The sequence below is a fragment of the Tursiops truncatus genome, chromosome 16 (assembly GCF_011762595.2).
Source record: "Tursiops truncatus isolate mTurTru1 chromosome 16, mTurTru1.mat.Y, whole genome shotgun sequence".
In the NCBI taxonomy this organism is placed as follows: Eukaryota; Metazoa; Chordata; class Mammalia; order Artiodactyla; family Delphinidae; genus Tursiops; species Tursiops truncatus.
The window spans coordinates 25743941-25768710 of NC_047049.1; the positions used below are offsets into that span (position 1 = coordinate 25743941).

Sequence of the window (24770 nt, forward strand, 5' to 3'; positions counted from 1 at the left end):
CACTCTTCTCTGGATACTCTCTGAGTTGTCAATGTCCCCTATAGCATATGGCACCCAGGAGGGACTGCTGGGTTGGAGATGGAACATGAAACAGAAACTTAGTTCTGAGTACAAGGGTAAAGACCAAACCTCTAGCTATCCAAGTGTCTGCCCAAGTACCTCCAAAGTTCCCTACCCATCAGATACAGAAAGTGGGCTGGGGATAACCAATTTTGGGTGATCTGGTTATTGGAAGAGGCAGCAATAAATTATGAGTGAGAACAGTTTGGTACTTAGGCCAGACTCCTTGCCAGGACATCTCTTCCTGCTTGAAGGGATGGAATAGGGACTCAGCCATGACAGTGAGCTTGGAAGTGCATTTAGCTGGGCTTTCTGAGCTATGGTGTCCGCTTAGCCTATATGTCCCCAGTGTCAAAGAACTCCTTTAACATTAGAATAAAGCCAGCCTTGAAGTTACCAACAACGGGAAGACTCCTGTGATTCACTTTGTGGACCTCAGAAGCTACAAAGTCCTTCCCCAGTGCCTGGGCTGCCAAATGACCACGACTACAGGTGAGAGAACACAGTGGCAGTGTTGGTCAGGGGCCACCCAGCCTTGTGGAATCATCTTCATGGAGGATAGCTGGGCATATGTACCAAACTACAAAATGTGCAGATCTTGTGACCCAGAAATTTCACTTCAGAAATTTCTTCTGGGTGCCAAGGACCCAAGATGTCTGCCTCCTGCCAGAGTTCACACGGATGAACACACCCCACTGTTTCCACCACCAGCTTCTGTGACCCCAGGGAGAGCCACAGCTGCCCCCCGCCTCCCCCAGAGACCCTCCAAGACCAGCAGAAAATAATCAAATTCATCAACATCAAGAGTCAATATCCAAATGTGTCAATAGCATAAAGGACCTTGAACACTTCTACTGCCAATGTTATCCTTTACAGAGCTCAAGTCCAAATTCCTCCAGGACAGGGTGTGCAGGGATTCTGAAATTCCCAGCAAGCCTAGCTGGGTAACCTGGGTGTTTGGAAGAACCAGTTCCAGGCAGCACAGGCAAAACCAGCCTAGACATGAGTTCCAGTAAAAGCAGCTGTTTCACCAACTCTGAAGGGGCTCCTTTATTTATTTATTTTTTTTTTTTTTTTTTGCGGTATGCGGGCCTCTCACTGTTGTGGCCTCTCCCGTTGTGGGGCACAGGCCCCGGACGCACAGGCTCAGCGGCCATGGCTCATGGGCCCAGCCGCTCCGTGGCATGTGGGATCTTCCCGGACCGGGGCACGAACCCCTGTCCCCTGCATCGGCAGGCGGACTCTCAACCACTGCGCCACCAGGGAAGCCCAGGGGCTCCTTTATTTTATCTTCTGATTTTTCCTATTTGGAAAAATCTCTGCTGCTGACAATGTCCAATCTGATATACTCCTCTGGCCCGCCTCAAGAAACATGTATAAGGAAAGGCCCACAGAGAAGGTGAGGACAGAGTCATCACAGAAGCTGAAAATGCAAGGTTTAGAAAAACACTTTAGTGAGTTCTCTATGACTGAATGATTTCTTGTACCCTAAAGATTAGGCAGGGTCTTTCCCATGGCAAACGCCAGAGGAATATGTACGTTAGCCAGAAAAATAAACACTTATTTATGCCAAAAAACAAAGAAATTTATTCTGAGATAACTGAACATGGTCACCAAGGTGTACATACATAAATGTTCCTTAGAGTATTGTTGAAAGTGGGGGAAAGCTGGAAACTCTCTGAAAGTTCATCAAGAAGGGTCTATTTATACTGGAGGGGTCTGTTATCTTACTATCTTGATACTGTGATATAATAAAAAATATATATTTTGCTTTTTGTCCCCAGCTCTTAGAGCTCTTAAAACCTTTGTTATTTCTTAAGTGATAAAGGTGCTAGAAGCATCTTTTGTTCTTGGTCTTTACCCCAGTTCTTGACATAGAACTCCTAAATCCCTTGGAATTTCCTGAATTGATAGGAGCATCTTTTGTTCTAATAAGGTGACTCTTGGTGGGCTCCTGGATAGCTGCAGGATGGGGGCTGGTCACTGAAAGGACCAAGCCATGATTAGAAGCTTGGAATGTTCAGCCTCACTGCCCCCATCCTCCACGGAGGGGAGAGGCTCTGGAGACCAAGTTAATAAATGATCATGTCCATGTGATAAAGCCTTGATAAAGATCCCTGAAGTATGAGATTCAGAGATCTTCTGGGTTGGTGACCATGTGCAGGTGCTGGGAGCATGGCACACCTGGAAAGGCACGGAAGTTCTGCACCCCTTCCCACATACCATGCCCTATTCATCTCTTCCATATGGTTGTTCCCAATGAGTATCCTTTTTTTCTTTCTTTCTTGTTATTGAGATAAAGTTGACATATAACATATTCGTTTCAGGTGCACAACATAATGGTTCAACACTTGTATATATTACAAAATGATCACCACAGTAAGTCCAGGTAACAGCCATCACCATACACAGTAACTCAATTTGTTTTCTTGTGATGAGAACTTTTAAGATCTACTCTCTTAGCAACTTTCAATTATATCAATACACTACAGTATTATTAACTATAGTTACCATGTTGTACATTATATCCCCATGACATTTATTTTATAACTGGAAGTTTGTACCTTTTGACCACCTTCACCCATTTCACCCACTCTCCACCCCTCTGCCTCTGGCAACTACCAATCTGTTCTCTGTATCTATGAGTGTTTTTTGGGGGGAGAGGGGTGAGATCATACATTTATTTGTCTTTCTGTCTGATTTATTTCACTTAGCATAATATTCTCAAGGTCCATCCATGTTACTGCAAATGGCAAGATTTCCTCATTTTTTATGGCTGAATAATACTCCATTGTATATATATGCCACATTCTCTTCATCCATTCACCCACTGATGGACACTTAGGTTGCTTCCATGTCTTGGCTATTGTAAATAATGCTGCAACTGAGTTGTATTCTGTTACAATGAACCAGTAACCTGAGTTCTGTGAGCTGTTCTAGCAAATTATCAAACCCTAGGAGGCGGTCATGGGAACTCCAATTTATAGATAGTTGGTCAGAAGGACAGTTGACAATCTGGGACTCGTGACTGGTGTCTGAAGTGGGAGCAGTCTTATGGGACTGTGCCCTGACTTGTGGGATCTGACGCTAACTCCAGGTAAACAGTGCCAGAACTGGGAACACACTTCTATTTACTAGATGGGATGCTGCCCAATTAATTAATCATTGAATAAAGCCAGTTAGAGCTTTAAAAAAAAAAAGTGTCAGAACTGAACGGAATTGTAGGATACCTAATTGGTGCCTGCAGAAAACTGGAGAATTGCTTGGTATGGAAAAACCCAGACATCTGGTCATATAAGGAAGTAGGGTAGTAGAGGAAAACCATGCATTTTCCTTGCACTATTTTACAGTGGGACACCATACAACCACTACAAACACTGCTACTGATCTCTATTCACTTAGACTATGACATAATGCTGGTGAAGAAAGCATGCTAATACAGTACAGTATTGTTAGTAGAACTGTCTATTTTATGTGTAGAGACATCTCTAGAAGGATGGTAAGCAAATATTAAGAGTAGCTATCTCAGGGGCTGGGATTTAGATAATGTTTCTTTTTCATTTTCGATTATATACTTATTTAAATTACAAAGCAACAGAGGTTTTTTTTTTATAAGAAATTCAAACAACAGACAAGCGTATAAAGTGAAAAATGAAACTCTCTTTTCTCATCAGTCCCATTTCTCAGATATAACCACTATTCATGTTTGACTTGCATTCTTCAAATTTTCTTCTAAGCATATGTAATCAAAGTCACACTTTTTTCTTATTTTTTTAAAGTAAAAATGCAAGCCCACTCTACCCACTGTTCTGTGACTTGCTTTTTTCATGTTTTCCACATTACTTGGATTTTTTTAAAACATTACTTTTTTTTTTTTTTTCCTTACGCGGGCCTCTCACTATCGTGGCCTCTCCCGTTGCGGAGCACAGCCTCCGGACGCGCAGGCTCAGCGGCCATGGCTCACGGGCCCAGCCGCTCCGCGGCATGTGGGATCTTCCTGGACCGGGGAACGAACCCGCGTCCCCTGCATCGGCAGGCAGACTCTCAACCACTGCGCCACCAGGGAAGCCCTAAACATTACTTTTTAACTGGAAAAACAATAAAGTTATTTTTGTTTGGGGGAATGAAAGTGCATCAGCCAAAACAGATTACAATGCATGTATGATCTGAGTGGTCCAGTAAACAGACGCACAGGACAAAGGCTTCCCAAGTTCAGGTCACCAGGCTGGCCGGTCCGGGTGGGGATCCAGACGTACCCAGACGTGCCCAGTCGGCCCAGGAAGTTGATAAGTGTCCTGTTCTCCCTAAATCTTCAAACCCAAGGAGGGACTGTTAGAGCTAGGCCCAGGGCTCAGGAAAGCACAGACACTGGGCTGCAGCCTGTCCCTGAGATGCCTGCCCTGCACCAGTGCAGTGCCCCAGGTTGCAGCTTCCACTGGGCCAGGCCAGACAAGGCTGAGGATGGCTACCCCACTGATGCCAGCAACACAGCCACGTACGGCCTGGGCTTGCTGCAACCACTCTTGAAAAGCACCCAAGCTCCTTGCTCTTTTCCTCCTCCGGTTCTAGTTTCAACTGTCATATTCCTGGAGAAGGGCTCTGTGAGGGGTCAGAAATGCTGCTGGAACTTCATCAGAGCTCTGCGGGGAGGAGCAGGCCAGTTGCCTGGCCCCTGCGTCCTGGAGAGATACCAAACAACAAGCCTGTCACCATGTCTGCCCTGAAAAGCAAGAAGACAGGCCTGACTGCGGAGACCCAATGCCAGAGGGGCCAGAGCAGAGCTGTGTCTGGCTTAGGAGAGTCATTTTTTTTCCCACTGAGAGAGCTATGAAGAAACCGAGCAAGAAAGCAGGACCCCTGCACTGGCCCATCAGGGCATGGCATTCAAAGCTGTTCCAGTAACTGCAGTGGGGAGCACACTCTGAGGTGGTGACTGGCCCTGTGGTACTGGCCTGGGACTGCTTCTCGGGGCTCACCGTTCCCGACTCTGGGAAGTTCTTTGAAAAATTCAGTCAAAGTTATCCTTCTCATTTTTTCTGATTATAAAATCCATGCTCTGTGCAGAAAATTCTAAAATGGCTGGAAGGTACCAAAAGGAAAATGTCAATAACTCATAACCCCATCACCCTAGGATGACCTCTGTGAGTATCTTCATGAATCTCCTCCAGGCATCTATATGGACATGTACATATTGTTAACAGGGTTAGGACCCAACTCTATATAGAGTTGTAATGTGCATCTTTTTTGTTCTTTTAAGCCTGTTTCCTTTTTGTCCTGCAATATACTTCTTAAATGACCACATAAATAATATTAACTGCTTCCATGTATTATGCCAGGTACTGTACTAGGGACACTGAATATATTATGAAGTAGATATCCTGATTACCCCATTTCACAGATGAAGTAACCAAGTCTCGGAGATGTTCAGTTTTGACCCACAGGTGCCACAGGTCCCACATGGCCAAACTGGCAAGCTGCGTCTTGGGCTCTTGCCCCTATCTGTGCTGTCCTCCAGCCCTTTCACTGAACATTCAATTAGGAGCCCCTTCAAGTTACCAGAAGGCTTTACCTCCTGCAGAGGTGGGGTCTACTCCTGACGCACCGGCTGCTCTGTTCTACTGGCCAGAAGCCCTCACTGCCCCCTGCAGGGAGCGTCCCTGAAATGCAGATGCTAGAGACAAAAGAGCCGCATTCTGCTGAAAGAGCTAAACAATTAAGACTCCCTAGGGGGCCGGAGAAGAGAGAATTAGTCTGAGGGTGAATATCCTAGCTTACTACCTTTATCAAATAACTCCTTTCTGAGAAGCAGCTCAAAACATTTCATGCAGTTCTCCAAGTAAGATACAGACCCATGGAAGATAAAGGGATCTGCCTCAAATTCTTCCTCCCCCAACAAACCTCTAGGTACTGTGATCCCTCTGTCCTGGGCCACCGCACAGGCCACAGCTAAAGCGAGGCACCTCACAGGGCCTCTGGATCTATCACAGAGATGGAAGGATGGTCACCTCTCTACTTGGATAGTTATTCAGAAGTGGAAAACACTCTGTCAGAGGTCGGCAGATTTTTTCAGTGAAAGGCCAGATATCAAATATTTTAGGCTTTGAGGGCCATATAGTCCCTGTCACAACTATTCAACTCTGCTGCTGCTGCACAAAAGCCATAGATAATACGTAAAGGGCATGTGTGCATTCCAATTCAATTTTATTTACAAAAACAGGTGTCCAGCAGGATTTGACCCACAGGCTATACTTTGTCAGCTTCTGTTTTTAGGATTTAAGTCTTCTCTAAAAACACTTAGATTTAAATATTGGATAAATTATAATTTACATGCAAACCACTTAAATTTTAGGCCATAAGACCATTTCTGAGGGGTTGATCTGTTTTATTTCAGTGGAATAGAAATACAATCTTTCAATCACTAATCGAAGATCTTGAGAAAGTACAGAGAAACCAGAGATTGTTTTGCCTTATAGTTGGTAAGTATTACTAACAGATGAAAGGGAAAATATTTTACAGATCCATAGCAACCAGAAAAGAGGATAAATCAGGCTGAGGGAAAGAAAACGTCAGGAAAATCAAAAAGAGTATGAGGAAGAAAAATGATATTAATAAAACCAGGCAGCTCCATTTGGCTTCAGTTAGCTAACTGGGGCAATGGAACCAGGAAATGAGAGAACTCAATAGCTCTCATTGGTAATGATGGAGCATCTCCTTTCAGAAAACTTCACTTGAGGCAAAGATATAAAGATGGAATACACCTGGGACATCTAGAGAGAAGCAAGCTGCTGATGGGAAACTGAACTGCAGCCTAGCAACGTCTCACACCTGGGGACATGCTCCAAGTGCCTCACTAAATCTTCTGACTTCCTTCACTCACTTGCCGAGCAGGGATGAGGAAGCAAGGCCTGATCCACTTCTTGAACCTGGAAGGAGAGCCCTGTGGTGTGTTGCTGGGCACAGGGAGGCAGAGGCTGCTGACAACCCCTGAGAGAGAAGAGGGGTTCCCCTCCTTAGGCTGGGGAGCTTTAGCAGAGGCAGGCTGGCGGCAGGATGACACTGCAGTAAGGTCCCAAGGACCAGAATGGCAGGGCTGAGAAGAATCCATGACTCTGACGCTGCGCTCCAAGGACTGCAGCGGCCCCAGCACCTTCTAGGGAAGGGCCACTCTAACAATACAGGCAGAAAAAAAGCTCAGAACACCTCAATTCCAAACACGTCTTAATTTTTTTTTAAGTGTTTTAACTCCCCAAACTGGTCATTTCCCCTTCTTCTCTGAAATGCTTTTGTAGCTCTCCACTGCCCTTAGAATCAAATCCAGACTCTTCATCAAGACTTTGAGTCCAAATGCAAGTACAAAGCCCAGCACTTTTCCATGCCTGCTAAGCCTCCAGCTTTTCCTGAGCCCTTTCCTCTCTCTCCCTCCGGTTCCTCATATTCCTCAAGCTCTTTCTCTCCTCAGGGGCCTACACGTGCTGGTCCCTCTGCCAAAAAATTCTTCTCCTCATTCTTTGCCTTTAGTCCTGTCCTTGCCCAACTCTACAATCTCAAATGAGTCCACCACTTTATTCTTTTGAAGCACCCTGAGCTTTCCCATTCTGCGATCTTATGGAATCAAATATTTATTCACCTGTGCTTTCAGTGTCTCTCTCCACTACCTACGGGAAGGGATCCTATCTATTTGTTCCACAGGGCTTACCCAGCATCCGACAGAGTCCTTGGCATGTAGCAGGTACTTAAATAAAAAACACAACTAATAAAAAAGTGCTCCTTTCCCCCAAGGCCTCTTGTCATTTAAAATGGATCACTGGGACTTACTTCCCTGGTGGTACAGTGGTTAAGAATCCACCTGTCAATGCAGGGGACACGGGTTCGAGCCCTGGTCTGGGAAGATCTCACATGCCGCAGAGCAACTAAGCCCGCGCACCACAACTACTGAGCCTGGGCTCTAGAGCCCAAGAGCCACAACTACTGAGCCCACGTTGCCACAACTACTGAAGCTCACGTGCCTAGAGCCGGTGCTCTGCAACAAGAGAAGCCACTGCAATGAGAAGCCCACGCACCACAATGAGGAGTAGCCCCAGCTCGCCACAACTAGAGAAAGCCTGCACAGCAACGAAGACCCAACACCCAAAGCAGCCTAAATAAATAGATAGGTAGGTAGATAGATAGATAGATAGATAGATAGATAGATAGATAGATAAAATGGATCGCTGGAGGCTCAGAGGCCACAGCACGCAAACCAACGCTGGTTAGGGTGGCCCTGGAAACTAGCTCCTGCCACTCACCAGCTGCAGGAAATTCTCCAAGGCCCACCACCTCTCTGAGCCCATTTCCTCATCTGAAAAGTGGCAACATCAGTATCTTCCTCATCTAGCCACCTACTGCAGAGGTTAAATAAGAGAATGTAAGTGCTAAGGATGGCTTGGTGCTCCATAGCTACTGTTTTATTTACTTACTTTTAACTATTAAATTAAAAAAAAAAAAAAGGAGGGCTTCCCTGGTGGCGCAGTGGTTGAGAGTCCGCCTGCCGATGTAGGGGACGCGGGTTCGTGCCCCAGTCCGGGAAGATTCCACATGCCGTGGAGCGGCTGGGCCCGTGAGCCATGGCCGCCGAGCCTGCGCGTCTGGAGGCTGTGCTCCGCAACGGGAGAGGCCACAACAGTGAGAGGCCCGCATTCCGCAAAAAAAAAAAAACAAAAAGGACCTCAACAGGAAAAGACTAACTGCATTAGTAATTTTAACTTTAGAAAAGGTAGGAGGAGGTAAAACTCAAAAAAACTCCATAATTCATTGGGGTTCATTAATAAAACTCGACCCACTGTCAGTATCTGGAAAAGTCTCTGACTTCAGGCAGCAGGGTGTGTCCCTCACCACTTCCAGCTTCAGACACAGGAAGCATGATGGATGGGTTCCTGTGCTAAATCTAAACAGTATGAGAACCACATAAGAGCTTGCTCACTTTCCTAACCCCAAATGCATGCCGTTTAACATGTATTAACAAGCTTCCTCAGGCCAAGTAACCTAAGAAAGGGGATCAATTCTCAAGGACTCAGAAGACAACTTGGTTGCTATAAAAACAATTTTATATAACAATCATTTTGTTGTTTGTTGAAAACAATTACAACATTTATGGATGATCACAAAAGTATTATTACAATAATATAATCATTCATCTGCAATGGCTGTTAACATGTAAAATGTTCATTTCCCTTAACCTAGCAATCCAACTTCTAGGAATTTATCCCACAGAAATACTTAGGCAAGAGTGCAAAGACATACATCTACAAGGATGCTCACTGCAAGTTTGTGGTAGGGAAAAATTAGAAACCACCCAAATGCCCAATACCAGGAGAGTGATTAAAGTAAAGTATATCTAGATAATAAAGTGTACAGTTAGAAAGAATATACTAACATGGAAAGATGTCCAAAAGACATTAAGTTGAAAAACTATGAAAAACATGGTCCATTTTTATAAAAGATATATGCATTGAAAAGAAAGTTGAAATATAGAACACTAATGTTTCCTCAGTGGGGGAATGAATTATAAAGGACTTTAACTTTGTGTCATATATTTCTATGTTTCAGGTTTTTTTTTTTTAATATTCATTTATTTGGCTGTGCAGGGTCTTAGTTGCAGCATGCGGGGTCTTCGCTGTGGCGTGTGGGATCTTTAGTTGCAGCATGCAGGCTCGTAGTTGCGGCATGCAGGATCTAGTTCCCTGACCAGGGATCGACCCCGGGCCCCCTGCATGGGGAGCGCGGCGTCTTAACCGCTGGACCACCAGGGAAGTCCCTATGTTTCAGTTTTATAATGAGCAAATATTTCTTTTATAAATGGGAAAAGGAAAGAAAATGTAAAAAAAAAAAAAAATCTCTTGTTGTCATTAGTCTGTCCATACCACAGAGTTCAGGATGCTCAGGCAGCACCCTCCCCCCAATCTCCCTGATTGGGCCTGAATCACAAAGTGAGCCGACTCAGCACATGTCATGAGGTTGCCATTAAACAGCAGCAAGCGAAGGCACTTGAATTTCCACACAGTGTCAGTTACAAGATTGGGGGGCCATGTTTCTCCTGAAACTCAAGTGAAATTGCCTTGGAATTTGTGGTTAAGGCCTACCAATGGCAGAACTGAGAGCAGGCAGCCTCTCCAGCAGAATTCTAAAGCACAGCTCAGAAATCAAGCCCTGCTGAGCTGGGGAATGGTTTATTTCTAATGAAACCCAGAGGGAAGGGGGCAGGGGAACAGTCACTGGCAATCTGAGAAGAAAAAGTGAGCTGATCAATAAAATTAAAAGGGAATGGGTAAGTAAGAGAAACTAGCTGCCAAAAAGAAGGAAAGAAGTTGAAGTGTCTACTGGTGAAGTTACTGATGTATTTACTGCAGAACTTACCAAATGGTTCATGACAGTGGCTGGATTTGGTTCTAAATCTATGGAGCAGGTGAAACAATGACAGCTACCCTGTCACATTTTCTTTCCACATGACACTTTTATACCGGCCCAGCATCCTGATCAGTATGCAAGGATCCTCTGACCCCAGGTAACGCTTGGGGCTTCTTGGGTAGGGGAGCAGATTCTGTTTTGCCCACCTGGTGGCCATTCCCCTTCTTACTAAGAGAATCCCACTTTTCTTCCTCTGCCTTTCCTTGGCCATGACTTTCAGGGAACAAGGGCCCATCCCCAGCCCTAGGAGGTGGATACTGATCGGTAAGCCAACATGTTTGTCTCACTTTTCTGACAGAACTCTAGCTAATGAGATGCAAGAGGAGATCAATGAGGGCGGTTCTGTGGAGGCTTTGATTGGTCTTGAAAAGACACACAAGACACAGGGAGCTCAGCTCGGTTCTCTGTGATGACCTAGATGGGTGGAATGGGGTGGTGGTGGGAGGGAGGCCCAAGAGGGAGGGGATATATGTACACATATAGCTGATTCACTTCGTTGTACCGCGGAAACTAACACAACATTGTAAAGCAATTATACTCCAGTTAAGGAAAAAAAAAATACTCGCGACAGAAGTGTCTTTTTTGCTATTTGCAGATTCTGTCAGGTGTGATTCTAGGATGCTAGGGATTGCGGCAGCCATCTTTGGAGTATCAGGGAACAAGTTTAAAAAGTCAATCCAAAGTGCTGAGGAAGGCAGAGCAGGAAGTTAGAAAGAACTCAGGTCCTTAACAGCACCCCTGAACAGATGACAACCACCCCTGGAACGCCCCACCTCCAGATGGCTCGCTCTGTAAGATAAGTGCCCTTATTGTTAGGCCATTTTAGTTAGGGTGTTCTATTACCTGCAGTCAAAACCATCCCAACAGATACAAGACAGAACAAAAGGTGTCCGCTCCACCTATGCATTCTCTAATGATTTGACTTCCAAGCATAACTGCACATCACAGTTACTGAGGCAGTAGATGCCTTGTGAGAGCAACAGATTTTGCCTACCAAGGGCTATACCTACATGTTTTCTGCCAGTGCTTTCTACCCTTTGCTTTAGAGGACTTCTCTTCCACTCCGTGTAGTTGGAAGTGAGGAGGGAGAAGACCTTAAACATAAATCCTGGTGCTCCATCCGGACTACCACCCCCAACCAGGGGGGTGTCCTACTGATCTAGACAGAACTAAACTGGGTCCTTCCCCAGGACTGACAGAGGAATGTTGGAAGTAAAAAGCCTTCTGCCTGCTGGGACTACAAACTGGGAGAACTGGAAACTCTGGCTGGTGGTGCTCATCTTTCCTGGCACGTGGGAAGAGTCAGTCTACAGTACAAGACCAACACACAAGTCGGAGCCCTGAGGACACTGTTCGAACGTATAGATCAAGCCATGCCTGAAACCCTGGACATCCCAGTAACCTGACCAATAAAGTCTGTTATTATTTCAGGTAGTTTTTGTTGGACTTCTGTCATTTGCTCATGATTAGGAGCATCCCGACTCAAAGAAACACTAACCTGTCTCACCCCCACATCCTGACTCCTTCACCTTCTCTGGATACTCTTCTTTCCCAGGCCTCTCACGTTTCCACTTCCTTTTCTCTACTGCTCAGCTTCCCACCTCTGAGCAAACCAACCAAAAAGTGACTGCCCTCCAGCAGTTCGGGGCTAAGTTACAGAACCTGTCCAAGTCATTCTTCAGAGCAAGCGTCAGAGGCAGCCTCATGCAGCCCCAGGCTGGGCGTGGGAATCACCACTCCCCATCACACCACCCCCCAGAGTCTCGTCGTCTCTTTCCCTTGCCTCCCACTGCCCTGATGCTGTTTCTAAGTCTGGATGGCAAAGCTGTGGATGCTGTTTAGACCTGGAAAAGCAGGTCTAAGCATTCCACTTACTAGATACTGCTCAGCATGTTCTCACATGCAAATGGGCGGGGTACTCCATGTAAGTCACTGAGTTTAAGGTGGACAGCCCAGGTGAGGCAAGACCACCACACAGAACTATGCTGCTAGGTATACACGTGTAGGTCTATCTATCTATACATCAAACATAAAATACATGTTCTGTATAATAACATATGTGTAACCCTTGTAGAGTGTAACCAGTTGGGACAGAGCAATGCCTACAAGGGAGGTTCTCTGCAGCATCAGGAGAGTGTGCTCTGCTCCGAGAAAACTGGAAAGGCCTAGATCCAGTCTTACGAAAGAGTTACAAAAAGGGGCAATCATTCACACTATAAAAAGATTCTTCACCTTATAAAAAAGGATTTACTTACAAGGTCCCACTAAACTGCATGGGCTCTATTGCGTATAGAATAGGATTTCATTTGTATAAGACTTTACCGGCACTGCCAACTACATAAATCAAGGAGCCACAGTTGAACTGAATTTGCTTTTTGCGTTTACACTGTGATATACAAAATGAGGTAATTTTACCTCATTTGTGTCACTATTATTAATTTTCTGTGTGAAAGAAAGATAATGGCACCAAATATTATCATATCAGCTGAGGCAGGCATCTGATACAGGGACAAGCAATGCATCTCCTTCCTATCAGCGTTTCCTGTAAAATGGGGTCTTTACTAATACTGCAAAAAAAGACCAAGGTACCCATCTTCTCTATTCACATAAGGTTTTTGAAGACTGAATAATAATAATAATTGTGGGTGATACTTATATATCAATAGTACTTACTATGTATCAAGCACTGTTCTAAGTGCTTTGCAGGTATTAACTCATTTCATCATCTCAAGAACTTCACGTATAGTTACTATTATTATCTCTGCTTTATAGTTGAACAAATAAGTTATGATGCCCAAGGTCAGGAGGCAGTAACTGGCAGAGCTGAGGTAAAAATGCAGGCAGTCTGGGCCTAGGGGCCATGCTCTTAAGCATGATACTATTCTGTCCTCCTTGATCTAGCAGTAACGTGCAAGATGGTGAAGAGTGCCAGGGAGAGAAGTGGAAATGGGGGCTACGTAGCCTAGCTACCTACCTAACTTACCAACGAGCTCAGGGACATTGGGCTGAGGACCTGTACTATGCAGTGAAACAGGAAAGGTGGAAGGAAGGGAGGCAGGGAGGGAGGGAAGGGAAGAGAGAAAGAGAGAAGGGAAGAAAAGGTAAGAAGGTGATTGAGAGGAGGCACAAGGGAGGTTTCTGGAGAACTAGCCTGTTTCTTGATCTGGGTGCTGGTTACATGGGGTGTGTTTAGTTTGTTAACTCTCAGCAAGCTGTACTTTTTATATGCATATTTTCATGAACAAGAGTTAAAAGATGAAAGTATGGGTTTAAGAGGATTTGGGTAATATTACGAATGGCTTTAGCCCTCCTCTATGTATTTTCCAAATGTTCCAGAATGCCCGAGCAAGGCATGCTGGAGCTCAGAGGCTATGTGCACAGGTGCAATCACCCATGTGGATGATTCTCAAACCTCATGGTCCAGCCTGAGACATGCAGCAGCCCAAATATCAGCTGGGCCCCCAGCAACGTGGTGTCATGGTTAAGAGAGCGGCGTTAAGAACTACAACGGCTGTCCTTTGCACTTACTAGCTGTGTGATTTTGAGCAAGCTACTTCCCCTCTCTGCCTGTCTTCCTTTCTGCAACTGTAGAGCTGGTATAACAGCGCCTAACTCACAGGGCTTTACTGCACATTGAACGAGCACTTACAACCGTACCTGGCACATAGAACACACCACTAAATTTTAGCTCTTGTCCTCACTATTCAGGCTCATAGCCATGGTCTTCTCTCTTACATCAGTTGCCATATACTTTTCTTCATCATTTTCCCATTATTTAAATAATTACTACTCCCTGCCATGTTTCAAAAAGAATTTAAGGAAGATTTGTTTTAGTTACTATTCAAGTAGTACAATCATATTATGAAAATCTGGAAAACAGAAAATCAGGTATTATACTTTTGGGAGTATAGTCATCCTGCGGCTGCTGTGAAACGCCTGAAGTGATCTACAGGCACAAACTATAGCTGTTACATTACAGACACCATAAAAGGGCCTGTCGCAGCAGACAGGACTATGGAGCCACACCAGGCAACATACACTCAAGAAACAGCCACAACTTTTTATTCTCAAAATTTTCAGTCCCATAGAAAAGTTAGAAGGATAGTACAATATATCCTTCACCTCCATACATCCTTCACCTAGATTCACCCTTTAACATTTTGCCACATTTGCTTTCTCCTCTGTCTCCCCCCGACACACTTTTTTTTGCCAAGTCATTCGAAAGTTAAGTTGCAGATATCATGTCATTTTATTCATAAATACTTCAGCTTTTATCTCCTAGGAACAAAGACACTATCCTTTATAACCATAATACCATATCACACCCAAGGAATTTCACAGTTACACAGTACTGTTATCTAATACACAGTCTATATTTTTTCTAATTGCCCTAAAAATAACCTTTTTTTTCCAATTCAGGGTCCAATCAAGGATCATACATACATTTAAACTGTCATGTTTTCTTTGATCTAGGTCAGCTCCAGCACCTTGCCATGTTTTCTTTTAGAGCATTGACATTTTTGAAGAGTCCAGGCAGCTGTCTTGTAAAATATCCCACAATCTGGATTTACCTGACTATATGCTCAGGATTCAATTCAGGTGAAACATTTTTGGAAAAGTGCTACATGGGGACTTCCCTGGTGGCGCAGTAGTTAAGAATCGCCTGCCAATGCAGGGGACAGGGGCTCAGTCCTTGGTCCGGGAAGATCCGACATGCCGCAAGCAACTAAACCCGTGCACCACTACTATTGAGCCTGCACTCTAGAGCTTGTGAGCCACAACTACTGAGCACACGTGCCACAACTACTGAAACCCGTGCACCTAGAGCCCGTGCTTGGCAACAAGAGAAGCCACCACAATGAGAAGCCCACGCACTCCAACAAAGAGTAGCCCCCGCTCGCTGCAACTAGAGAAAAGCCCACGTGCAGCAACGAACACCCAATGCAGCCAAAAATAAATTAAATAAATAAATAAATAAAGTGTTACATGGTTGGTGCTTTATATTTCACAGTGTAACATGTAAGGAGGTACATAGTAGTCATTTGTTCCATTTTTGTGTTGCTACATTTGATCATTTGGTTAAGCTGATGCCCACCCAAACTTTTCCATTGTAAAGGTATTCTTTTTCTCTTCGTAGCACATAAGTAATCTGTGGAGAGATTCTTTGAGTCCTTGTGACTATGTTATACCCCAACAATCTTTCTTATCTGATAGTTTTGACATCTGTTGATAATGTACCTGAATCAATGATCACATTAGTGTTGCAAAACAGTCACTGTGATGTTTACTGTGTGGCTGAAATGAACCCTTGCAAATCAAATCCCGCTTTTCTCCCCACTTGCGTTATTATTTCAGAACTATAACATCAGAACTATTTCAGAGGTTCATCTGCTTGACTCCACCTGACAGTGATTCATAACACCTGTTCTACATTTCTCTGATCTTGATCCACATGAGCAGGTACATTAAGTGCAAACAAACATATAAATGTACTGGCTTAAGCACTGGGCAGGAAGCTACCTGTCTATACAAGCAAGAGGTTGCCTAGTCTTTAGAGCCCCATTTCCTATAGTAGATCAAATTCCATGTCAAGAAATGTCTATTTTCCAGGAGCTGAAATAGGTCAGTTGGGAGAGCATTAGACTGAAGAAAGGTCTGTTTTCTCAAAGACAGTTCTATATCGGCATCAGTTACAGGCATCAAAGAAGGGAGAGAAGGGGACACAGTGGGTTCAGGCAGTAGACTCCTGGCACAATCTTAAAACATTAAAAGATTGTGCAGGGGACTTCCCTGGTGGTTCAGTGGTAAAGAACCCGCCTTCCAATGCAGGGGACGCAGGTTCAATCCCTGGTCAGGGAACTAAGATCCCACGTGCCACGGGGCAACTAAGCCCATGCATGTGCCACAACTACTGAGCTTGTGTGCCTCAACTAGAGCCCACTTGCCGCAAACTACAGAGCCCATGTGCCCTGGAGCCCACGTGCCCTGGAGCCTGCGTGCCACAACTAGTGAAGAGAAAACCCGCACGCCACAACTGGAGAGAAGCCCGCGTGCCACAACGAAGAGCCTGTACGCCGCAACGAAAGATGCCCCATGCCACAACTAAGACCCGATGCAGCCAAAAATAAATAATAAATAAATCTTAAAAAAAAAAGATTGTGCAGACCTAGACGCTAGGATAGTACCAAATCACATGAGCCAGCTGCTTCAAGCAGCCTGCTTCCCCCGCCCCTGTGAATGATACTTCTTCCCATCAACAGTCCTTTAGAGTCCAAACAACATCCCCAGACCAGCTGCATTAGAATCTCCTGGGAAGCTGGTTAAGAAACAGATGCCTCAGTCCCACCTCTGACCGACTGAATCAGAGCCCTCCGGGAGCGTTTGGGACTCAGTGTGTTGAGATCCCAGAGGATCTCATGAGCAGCCAGGTTTGGGAACCCTTGCTTACAGAAGACCCACTGTAGCCTTCAAAAGGGTACTATCCCATAGGCTACACAATGATAGATGGTAGTTAAGGATCAGTCCCATTACATGATGGCCAACCAGCCAACAACTGACCCCCAGGGGTCTGAAACGAGGACAGAGGGTTTCAACCTACATGGTCAATTGCACCCCCAATTTATAGCCTACTCAAGGCTGAAAAAAAAGTCACTATACTCAGAGAAGTTGCCAGATCTATGGTTCTCCAAATTTAGTCTCTACCAGAGCATCTGGGAACATCACCCACCAAAGATTCTAAGTCAGAGATCTCCTCTGGGGCCCAGGAATGTGTGCTTGCAACAAGCTCTCCAGCTGATTCTGATGCAGGGGTCCAAGGACCATACTTTGAGAGACCCTGGCCTAGATGCTAGTCTGCTCCTATCTATGACAGTCAAAGAGCAAGAGTTGGATAAAATTGTGTTGGCTTTCATTTGAAAACTACTTACCAAACCAAAGACACAAAATATAAAGTCATATGGGAAATGTTTCTGAGCAATTAATTAACCACACAGAAACATTCAGATGATATGAAACCCTCCATAAAAGGTACTGAATTCCACTCCGACATTTCATTCCACTTGAGGACTAGAGGCAGGCTGAGTCAAGAGCATGCGACCAAGGCTCCCAGCACAAAAGTCCCCACTTCCGGTTCCATATTAGCAGTCTCCAGAAGGGCACCAGGGGCACAGGACCATCCCCTGGAGGACACTTGAATCATGTGAATCAAACAGTATTTCTGACTGTCAAGGTCCTGCCTGATTCCAACTTCCCGTTCACACTGTGAGCGAGCAAGTTCAAGGTAATTCGTTCTCTCTCTGCCCTATCCTCTACTGTGAACACTAGACTTAGCCAAGATTAACATGTGTGCTCGTGCCCCAGAAATGGAGGTGGCTAGGCCACTGGCATCAGGGAGGAAAGAGTGTGCTAATTGTGGGAAAAGGGGGAGACAGAGGAAGTGCTGGTCAGCTCCATGCTGAGCTGGCCTTTGGCTCGCTGGGAATCAGAAGTATGGCTGGCAGACTGCAACCAAGGCTCAGGGTGTCAGGGACTCCCGCTGCAGGAGGTCATATGACATATCCTTCCCTCCCATGGCCCAGGCAGCTTTCCACCCAGGAAACGCCAGGAAACAAGCCACCCTTATGGTACAAATGCGGTATAGCACTCCCAGGAAAGGTCCTTCCACGGACATCAAAATATGCCTTCAGGTTCCCAACCCAAGCAGGCTCATGGTGAAAGGACAAGCACACCAGCCAGCTCCTGGGGCTCTTACCTGACTGGAACACATATCTGGCCAAGCCTTGCATTAGTTCTGCTGGCCATGTTGGGGGCGCAGACTCCCCTGTTTCTCTCTTCAGACGAAATGTCAACTCAAAGCCAAAACCACTAGGTCCATCTGCTCCTGTGAATCTGGAAGGAATAAAAAGCAAATGTTTTTTGTTTAACTACCTTAGGGAAAACACTGTTTCGTTGTCTAATTAAAGTTCTTTCCCTTTTTGGGTAGGCTCGGCATCCAAACCCCCTAGTCGGAAGAATCTTGAGCCTTGAGGGTAGGAAGGACCTCGATAGCCAATACGGAACAAGAACTCTAGCCTTGCCCTCCTGCCAGCTACAGCACATGTGTATGACCTCAGCCCCGCCAATCAAATTCCCCTGCTGGTACTCTGAATTACGAGTTCCAGGTTTTGTGGCTCTGGAACATTCCTTTCTGTATGATTGAGTTAAAACCCTACAAAGGGAGATGGGTCACTAGGGCAAAGGGAAGATTTCCATTACTGAAAATAACCCTTACACTCTTTATTCCTTCAAGGTATTAATAAGCACCTACTTACTTTGCTAAGGATATATGTCGTACTGTATGCCCTATGAGGATGAGACCCTTTCTCCACTCCCACCTCCACCCTGCCCCACAAAGGGACAATCCTTGGGCTAAACTGGCTGGCCTCCAAACTCAGCATTTGAGGATGGGTCCCAAAGCAGATTCCAAATATCCAAATACTGGGCGGGCCCATGATCTTCCTGAAAGCCAGCACCCCACATGCACTCATCAATCCGCACATGCTCTTCCTGAAACCTGGCACCCTGTGTGTACTCTTCAATCACTGGAACCTTGAGGAAGCAGAGTTTGCCCTCCCTTCCCATCCCCAAGTGGCCCAGAACGATGGTGGCCACAAACATCATAGGGAGATGAGGCAGGGGGAGCAGTGCCTGCCTCGCTGTCTGCTAGGAAACGCCCAGGAGGCTGAGTGTCCACAGGAGTCCCTGAAATGGACTTCTGCCAGAGAGGGAACTGATGTGGACGAAAGAGCAACGCTGGTTGGTGGTGGCGCCTCCTGGGGTGAGGGAAGCATTCAGGGAGGGGCTCCTGAGAGTTACAGGAGGCTTGCCAGCATGGGAAGGGCTAAAAGTTAAACTATGTTCATGATATAATTTTCAGTAATAATATCTTGTACAAACATGAGCCACAATGATTATACACATTTAAACTCCTCAGCATACAAATACAAGCCATAAAATAAGATGACAGCCAACACCTCCTTGTGCGCCAAGCTACCGGAACAGGCGGTCAGAGGGGAGAATGCTGAAGGGGCAGTGATGCAGTCAGTGCCCAACCCTGGGATTCCAGTGGCATCTTTCCTCCATCATCACCATCATCGTCCCCAAGGGGCCGGGCCGGGAGACTGGGCAGAAAGAGGTGCTAACGTCTCAGAAGCTCTGACATCAGGGCTAGCCCTGCTTGTGTACCCAGGAGTTAGTCCAGCCCTCCTGCACTTGCTGCAGTGAGGAGCTCACCTCTGATAAGCTAAGTCCTCTAAAGGACTGAAAAGGAGCCTTAGAATCACTATTTTCTCTGAGTATCTATAATTGTGGGAGGCACACTCTCTTTTGGGGGTACACTCCTAGAATTTTGGAGACTGGGCTAGAAGATGCTTGGCAGGATGCAGTGTAAGCTATTTTCCTTCCTTGCTGAATTGCCCTGTGTGGGGGCAATTCTATGCAGAAAGGCTGAGGGAATAGCTAAGCAAGCTGAGGCTGTAAGAGCTGCCTCCCAAGGGCTATAGGCTCACAAGGGGTATGAAAACCTGGGGTAATGCAAGACTGACTTGGAGTTAAAACCCTACAAAGGGAGATGGGTCACTAGGGCAAAGGGAAGATTTCAAGCAGCCGCCAATTAGAGGCAGCTTTGTAAAATGTATTAGACCATTACTCCCAGGGCTTTCATCTCAGGCCAAGAAAAATACATGATTTCTAACCGCAAAAACTTGAGAAACAGACTAAAAGAAACATGCTCCTCAGACTGTGCGATGGGGTGAACCCTCAGATGCAGAGAGAGTAGCCACATGCATCCAAGCAGCGAGGGCTGTGCACACACGCACACGCGTGCATGGGTGTGCATGCACGCACACGCATTTCTACGCCATCTGCCTCCACACGGGGTGCTTTCTGGGCCAGCTCTGCGGTGGGCAGGCCGGCCCTCACTCGGCTGGCTGAGACGGACAGGTCTGGCCAGATGGTCTCCACCTGCGTTTGATTACCACCCACCAGGCTGGCTGGATGCAACCTCTAAACTCTGAAACATGAGTTTGGAATGGCCCAGCCTCAGGATAAACACACAACCTGGAGCCTGTCAGAAGGCCTCTTCTTCAAAGCAGATTGCTCAGGCAATAGCCCAGTGACAAGGTCATTCAGTCTTTAAGGTCCCCTGGAGAGGCCTGGCCTGGTCTGCATTCCCTCAAGTGAGGGCTTCTCCAGCCAAAGCAGATTTATCTGACCAGACGATGAAGCCCCTCCTGGAGAGCGGCTGTCTCGTGCATCCTCCAAGAAAGGAAAGCATGAGAGGAAATCGGCACGTGCTGCAGAAGGTGGGATCTGGGTCAGAGCAAAGAATCTTTCTAACGCCGAAGGCTGCTAAAATACTGGCTGGTGGAAAAGGGGCCCAGTGGAATTTCTTCCTACAGAGATTCTTAAAGGAATATACTACAGATCCCCCCCAGTCTGGCAGGGAGGGGTTCTAACTGTCTTGTTGCAGAAGGATGGATGAGACGGCCTCTCAAGATTGTTTCCAGCTCAAGAACTTCTGATCCTGCTCACTGAGGTGCTCAAGGGAGAAGCTGGCTTTGTCCCAGCAGTTTAGTGAGCCTAGGCAATGGCTGTGCCAGCCTCAAGAGTAACATTAAACCTGCCAACAGGAAAAACATGTGCCTTGAATCCTGACATAGTTGTGCAACCACTGGAACCTGCCCAAAGGTCTCCCCCAAAGCACCTGATTAAGAAGGTACCAATCAGACAAACAGGAACCTGGGAGAGACTTTCTAGAGTGTGGGTAAGCAGAAAAAGCTGACCTAAAAGTTGGCATCTCATGCTCAACACCATTAATTATTAGGAAAATTCAAATCAAAACTACAATGAGGTGCCACTTCATACCCTCTAGGATGGCCAAAATAAAAGACAGACAGTAACAAGTGTTGACGAGGATGTAGAGAAACTGGAACACTCACACTTTGCTGGTGGGAAGTAAAATGGCAGAGCTGCTTTGGAAAACAGTCTGGCAGTTCTTCAGAAAGTTAAATACACCATATGACACAGCTGTTCCTCTCCTAGGTATATACCCAAGAAAACCAAAAACACTTTTCACACAAAAACTTGTACACTAATGTTCACAGTAGCATTATTCATAATAACCAAAAAGTGGAAGCAACCAAAATGTCATCAACATATAAACGGATAACCAAAACATAGTATATCCATACAATGGAACATTATTTGGCAATAAAAAGGAATGCTGTACTGATTATTTGCTATAACATGGGTGACCCCTGGAAACATTATGCTAAGTGAATGAGGCCAGATACAAAAGACCACATATTGTATAATTCCATTTATATGAAATGTCCAGAATAGACAACTCCACAGAGACAGAAAGACTAGTGGTTGCCAGGGGTTGGAGAAGGAGAGAATGGGGAATGACTCCTAATGGGTATAGAGATTCTTTTTGGAGTGATGGAAATGTTCTGGAATTAAATAATTGTGATGATTGCACAACCTTGTGAATATACTAAAAAGCACTGAATTGTACACTTTAAAAGGGTGAATCTCATGGTATGTGAATTATATCAAAAAAAAAAAAGCTGGCATCTCAGATACACCTAAATGCTAGGGGAAGCAGGGCCAACCATGTCAAGTATGCCAGGCCTTTACCTGGCTCTATCTACTAATAACCACTACAATTAACTGAATACCTACTAAGTTTGAGGCCTTGTACTAAGCACTTTTCTGATGCCATATTATTTAATTCTCCAACAACCCTGTGACTCAGCCATTGTTATCCTCATTTAACTAACATATGAGAAAAAGACACTTGAGAGAGTTTAAGTAATGTTCTGTAAGTCATCCAGTAAGCAAGTGGTGGACTTCAGACTTGAGGTCTGCCTGACTCCAAAGCCCATCTTCTTATTGCTGTGTGACCTCAGGCAAAATATTTAACCTCTCCATGCCTCAGTTTTCTCATCTATAAAATGGGGATAATAACAGTAACTATTTCAGAGTTGTTGTGAGGATTAAATATTCAGAAACCACCTGGAACACTATAAGCATTATATCACACTAAGTGAAAGAAGGCAGTTACAAAAGACCATATGTTGTATGAATCCATGTATGTGATATGATAAATAATATGATTTGTAATATATTATATATTTATATTACATAAAATGTCAAGCATAGGCAAATCTATAGGAACAGAAAGTAGATCAGTGACTGCCTCAGGCTGAGGACTAAGGACAAATGCAGAGTCACTGCTAATGGGTGTGGGGTTTCTTTTGAGGGTGATAAAAAAAGTTCTAAAATTAGTTTATGGTGATGGTTACACAACTCTTGAATATACTAAAAACCACTAAACCACTAAACCGTATACTAAAAACCACTAACCGCACACTGCATGGTATGTGAATTTTATCTCAATAAAGCTGTTTTTAAAACCTGAAGGGAAAAAAACCCAAAGAACTAATAGTAAAAAAAATTCACAAACTATAGCTATAGATATATTCCCCTTAAGCATACAACAAGATGGTCAATCTCACTCATTTGCAACTCAAAAGCAAATTAAAAAAACAATGATACCATTATCACTTCTCAGATTGGCAAAAATTTTAAAGTATGACATTACAATCTATTGATGAGGCTATGAAAAAGGTATTTTCATATATTGCTGGTGGGGATACAAATTAGTACAACCTCTTTGGAGGGGAAGTTAGCAACACCTAACAAAATTACATATTGTTTACCTTTTTTTTTTGGACATGCTGCACAGCTTGCAGGATCTCAGTTCCCTGACCAGGGATTGAACCTGGGCCACAGCAGTGAAAGCCCAGAATCCTAACCACTAGACCACCAGGGAACTCCCATCATACTGTCTACCTTCTGACCCAGCGATCCCACTCTAAGAATTTGTGATCCCCAAATATTGGAAGCAACTAAATGCCCATTCATAGGAGAGTGGTCCGAAGAGTACTATGCAGATATAAGAAAGAATGAGGAAGAGCTCTACAAACTGATATGGAAACTGTTAAGTAAAAACAACAAACGAGTACTATAGCATGCCACCTTTTGAGGAACAGAAAAGGGAAGACAGGAAAATGTACATGTATCTGCTCATTTCTGCAAAAAGCAACACAGGAAGGATAAATCAGAAGTAAGATTGGTTATCTACAGGCAATAGCAATAGGAGGGAATCAGGTGGAAAGTACTGCGTGGTGTGGGATGTATGAGTGTATGACGTTTCTCTGAATATACATTTTTTTGGATCAATGATAATGCTTTCACATACTCAAAATAAACAAGGATGGAGGAAAATGCTAAATGTAATACAAACATAAATTAGTGAACTGAACTGTACTTCAATGAACAATATAACCACACTGAAGAGGGGAAAAAAAGAAGCCACCCAAGTACCTTACGTACACAGTATGTTGACCATATGTCATCAGGCTAAAGCCAAAAAGTACAGTAAAATACTGAACGCTGGTTAGTAGGTTTACTTTTTGCAGTGTTATGAGTTGGTAATTCTGAAACTACCTCCTGTGTAAATGTACTGTGGATAATGAGAGCCAGGTTTCTCTCATTGTCAGAAATGTTAAAAACTGGTAAACATTTCAAAGTTAGAAATACATAAAAAAGGATGGACAGAATGAGCCTCATAGGTATAATTTTGGAATTAAAGGTATCAATATGGTATTTAAGAGAGGAATAGATATAGAAATAGATAAAGATGTGGGTGTGGGTGTGATATATGTGTGTGTATTTCCTAGCTCTCTCCACTAAGTGACACCCCAAAAGCAATGATAACTCCTAGCACTCAGATTTTGGTGCCTAAATACCATCTGCCATTAAAAGAAAAGAGCTCACTGGAGAAATGGCTGAATCTAGGGTTGGGAAAGCACAAAATGAGCCTGGAACTTTTCATTGTGCCAGAAGGTAAGTAAGTACTTGAAGAATGATGGGAACATGTCAAAAGTAGAGAGAAGCCAAACTGAAGGGCTCCCACTGGCCAAATCTAGGACAATTTGAGCATCGAAACAAATGGTATTAACAAATTATAACTATTAAAGTAAAAATCCATGACTCCACACTGATTGCAATGGACCTAGTAACATTGGCTCTATAGATTTTGGACTTACCAGCCTCCATAATTACATGAGCCAATTCCTTATTTTATGTATATATGAGGGGTAGCAGCTTTTCCCTCTTGTGTTTGGAAAAAGCCTTTTCTATAAATATATTCTGTGGTATTT

The 24770-nt window shown here is 44.6% G+C and overlaps 1 protein-coding gene across 3 annotated transcripts in view; it reads right to left on the reverse strand.

Moving 5' to 3' along the window:
- The window catches only part of SUFU (SUFU negative regulator of hedgehog signaling), a 110566-nt gene that overhangs the window by 58911 nt on the left and 26885 nt on the right, over positions 1-24770 (reverse strand). For all 3 annotated transcript variants that reach the window (XM_019939902.3, XM_019939901.3, XM_019939903.3), the window contains exon 3: positions 18254-18390. In XM_019939902.3, the coding sequence (XP_019795461.1) occupies positions 18254-18390 (137 nt within the window). The remainder of the gene's footprint in view (positions 1-18253; positions 18391-24770) is intronic.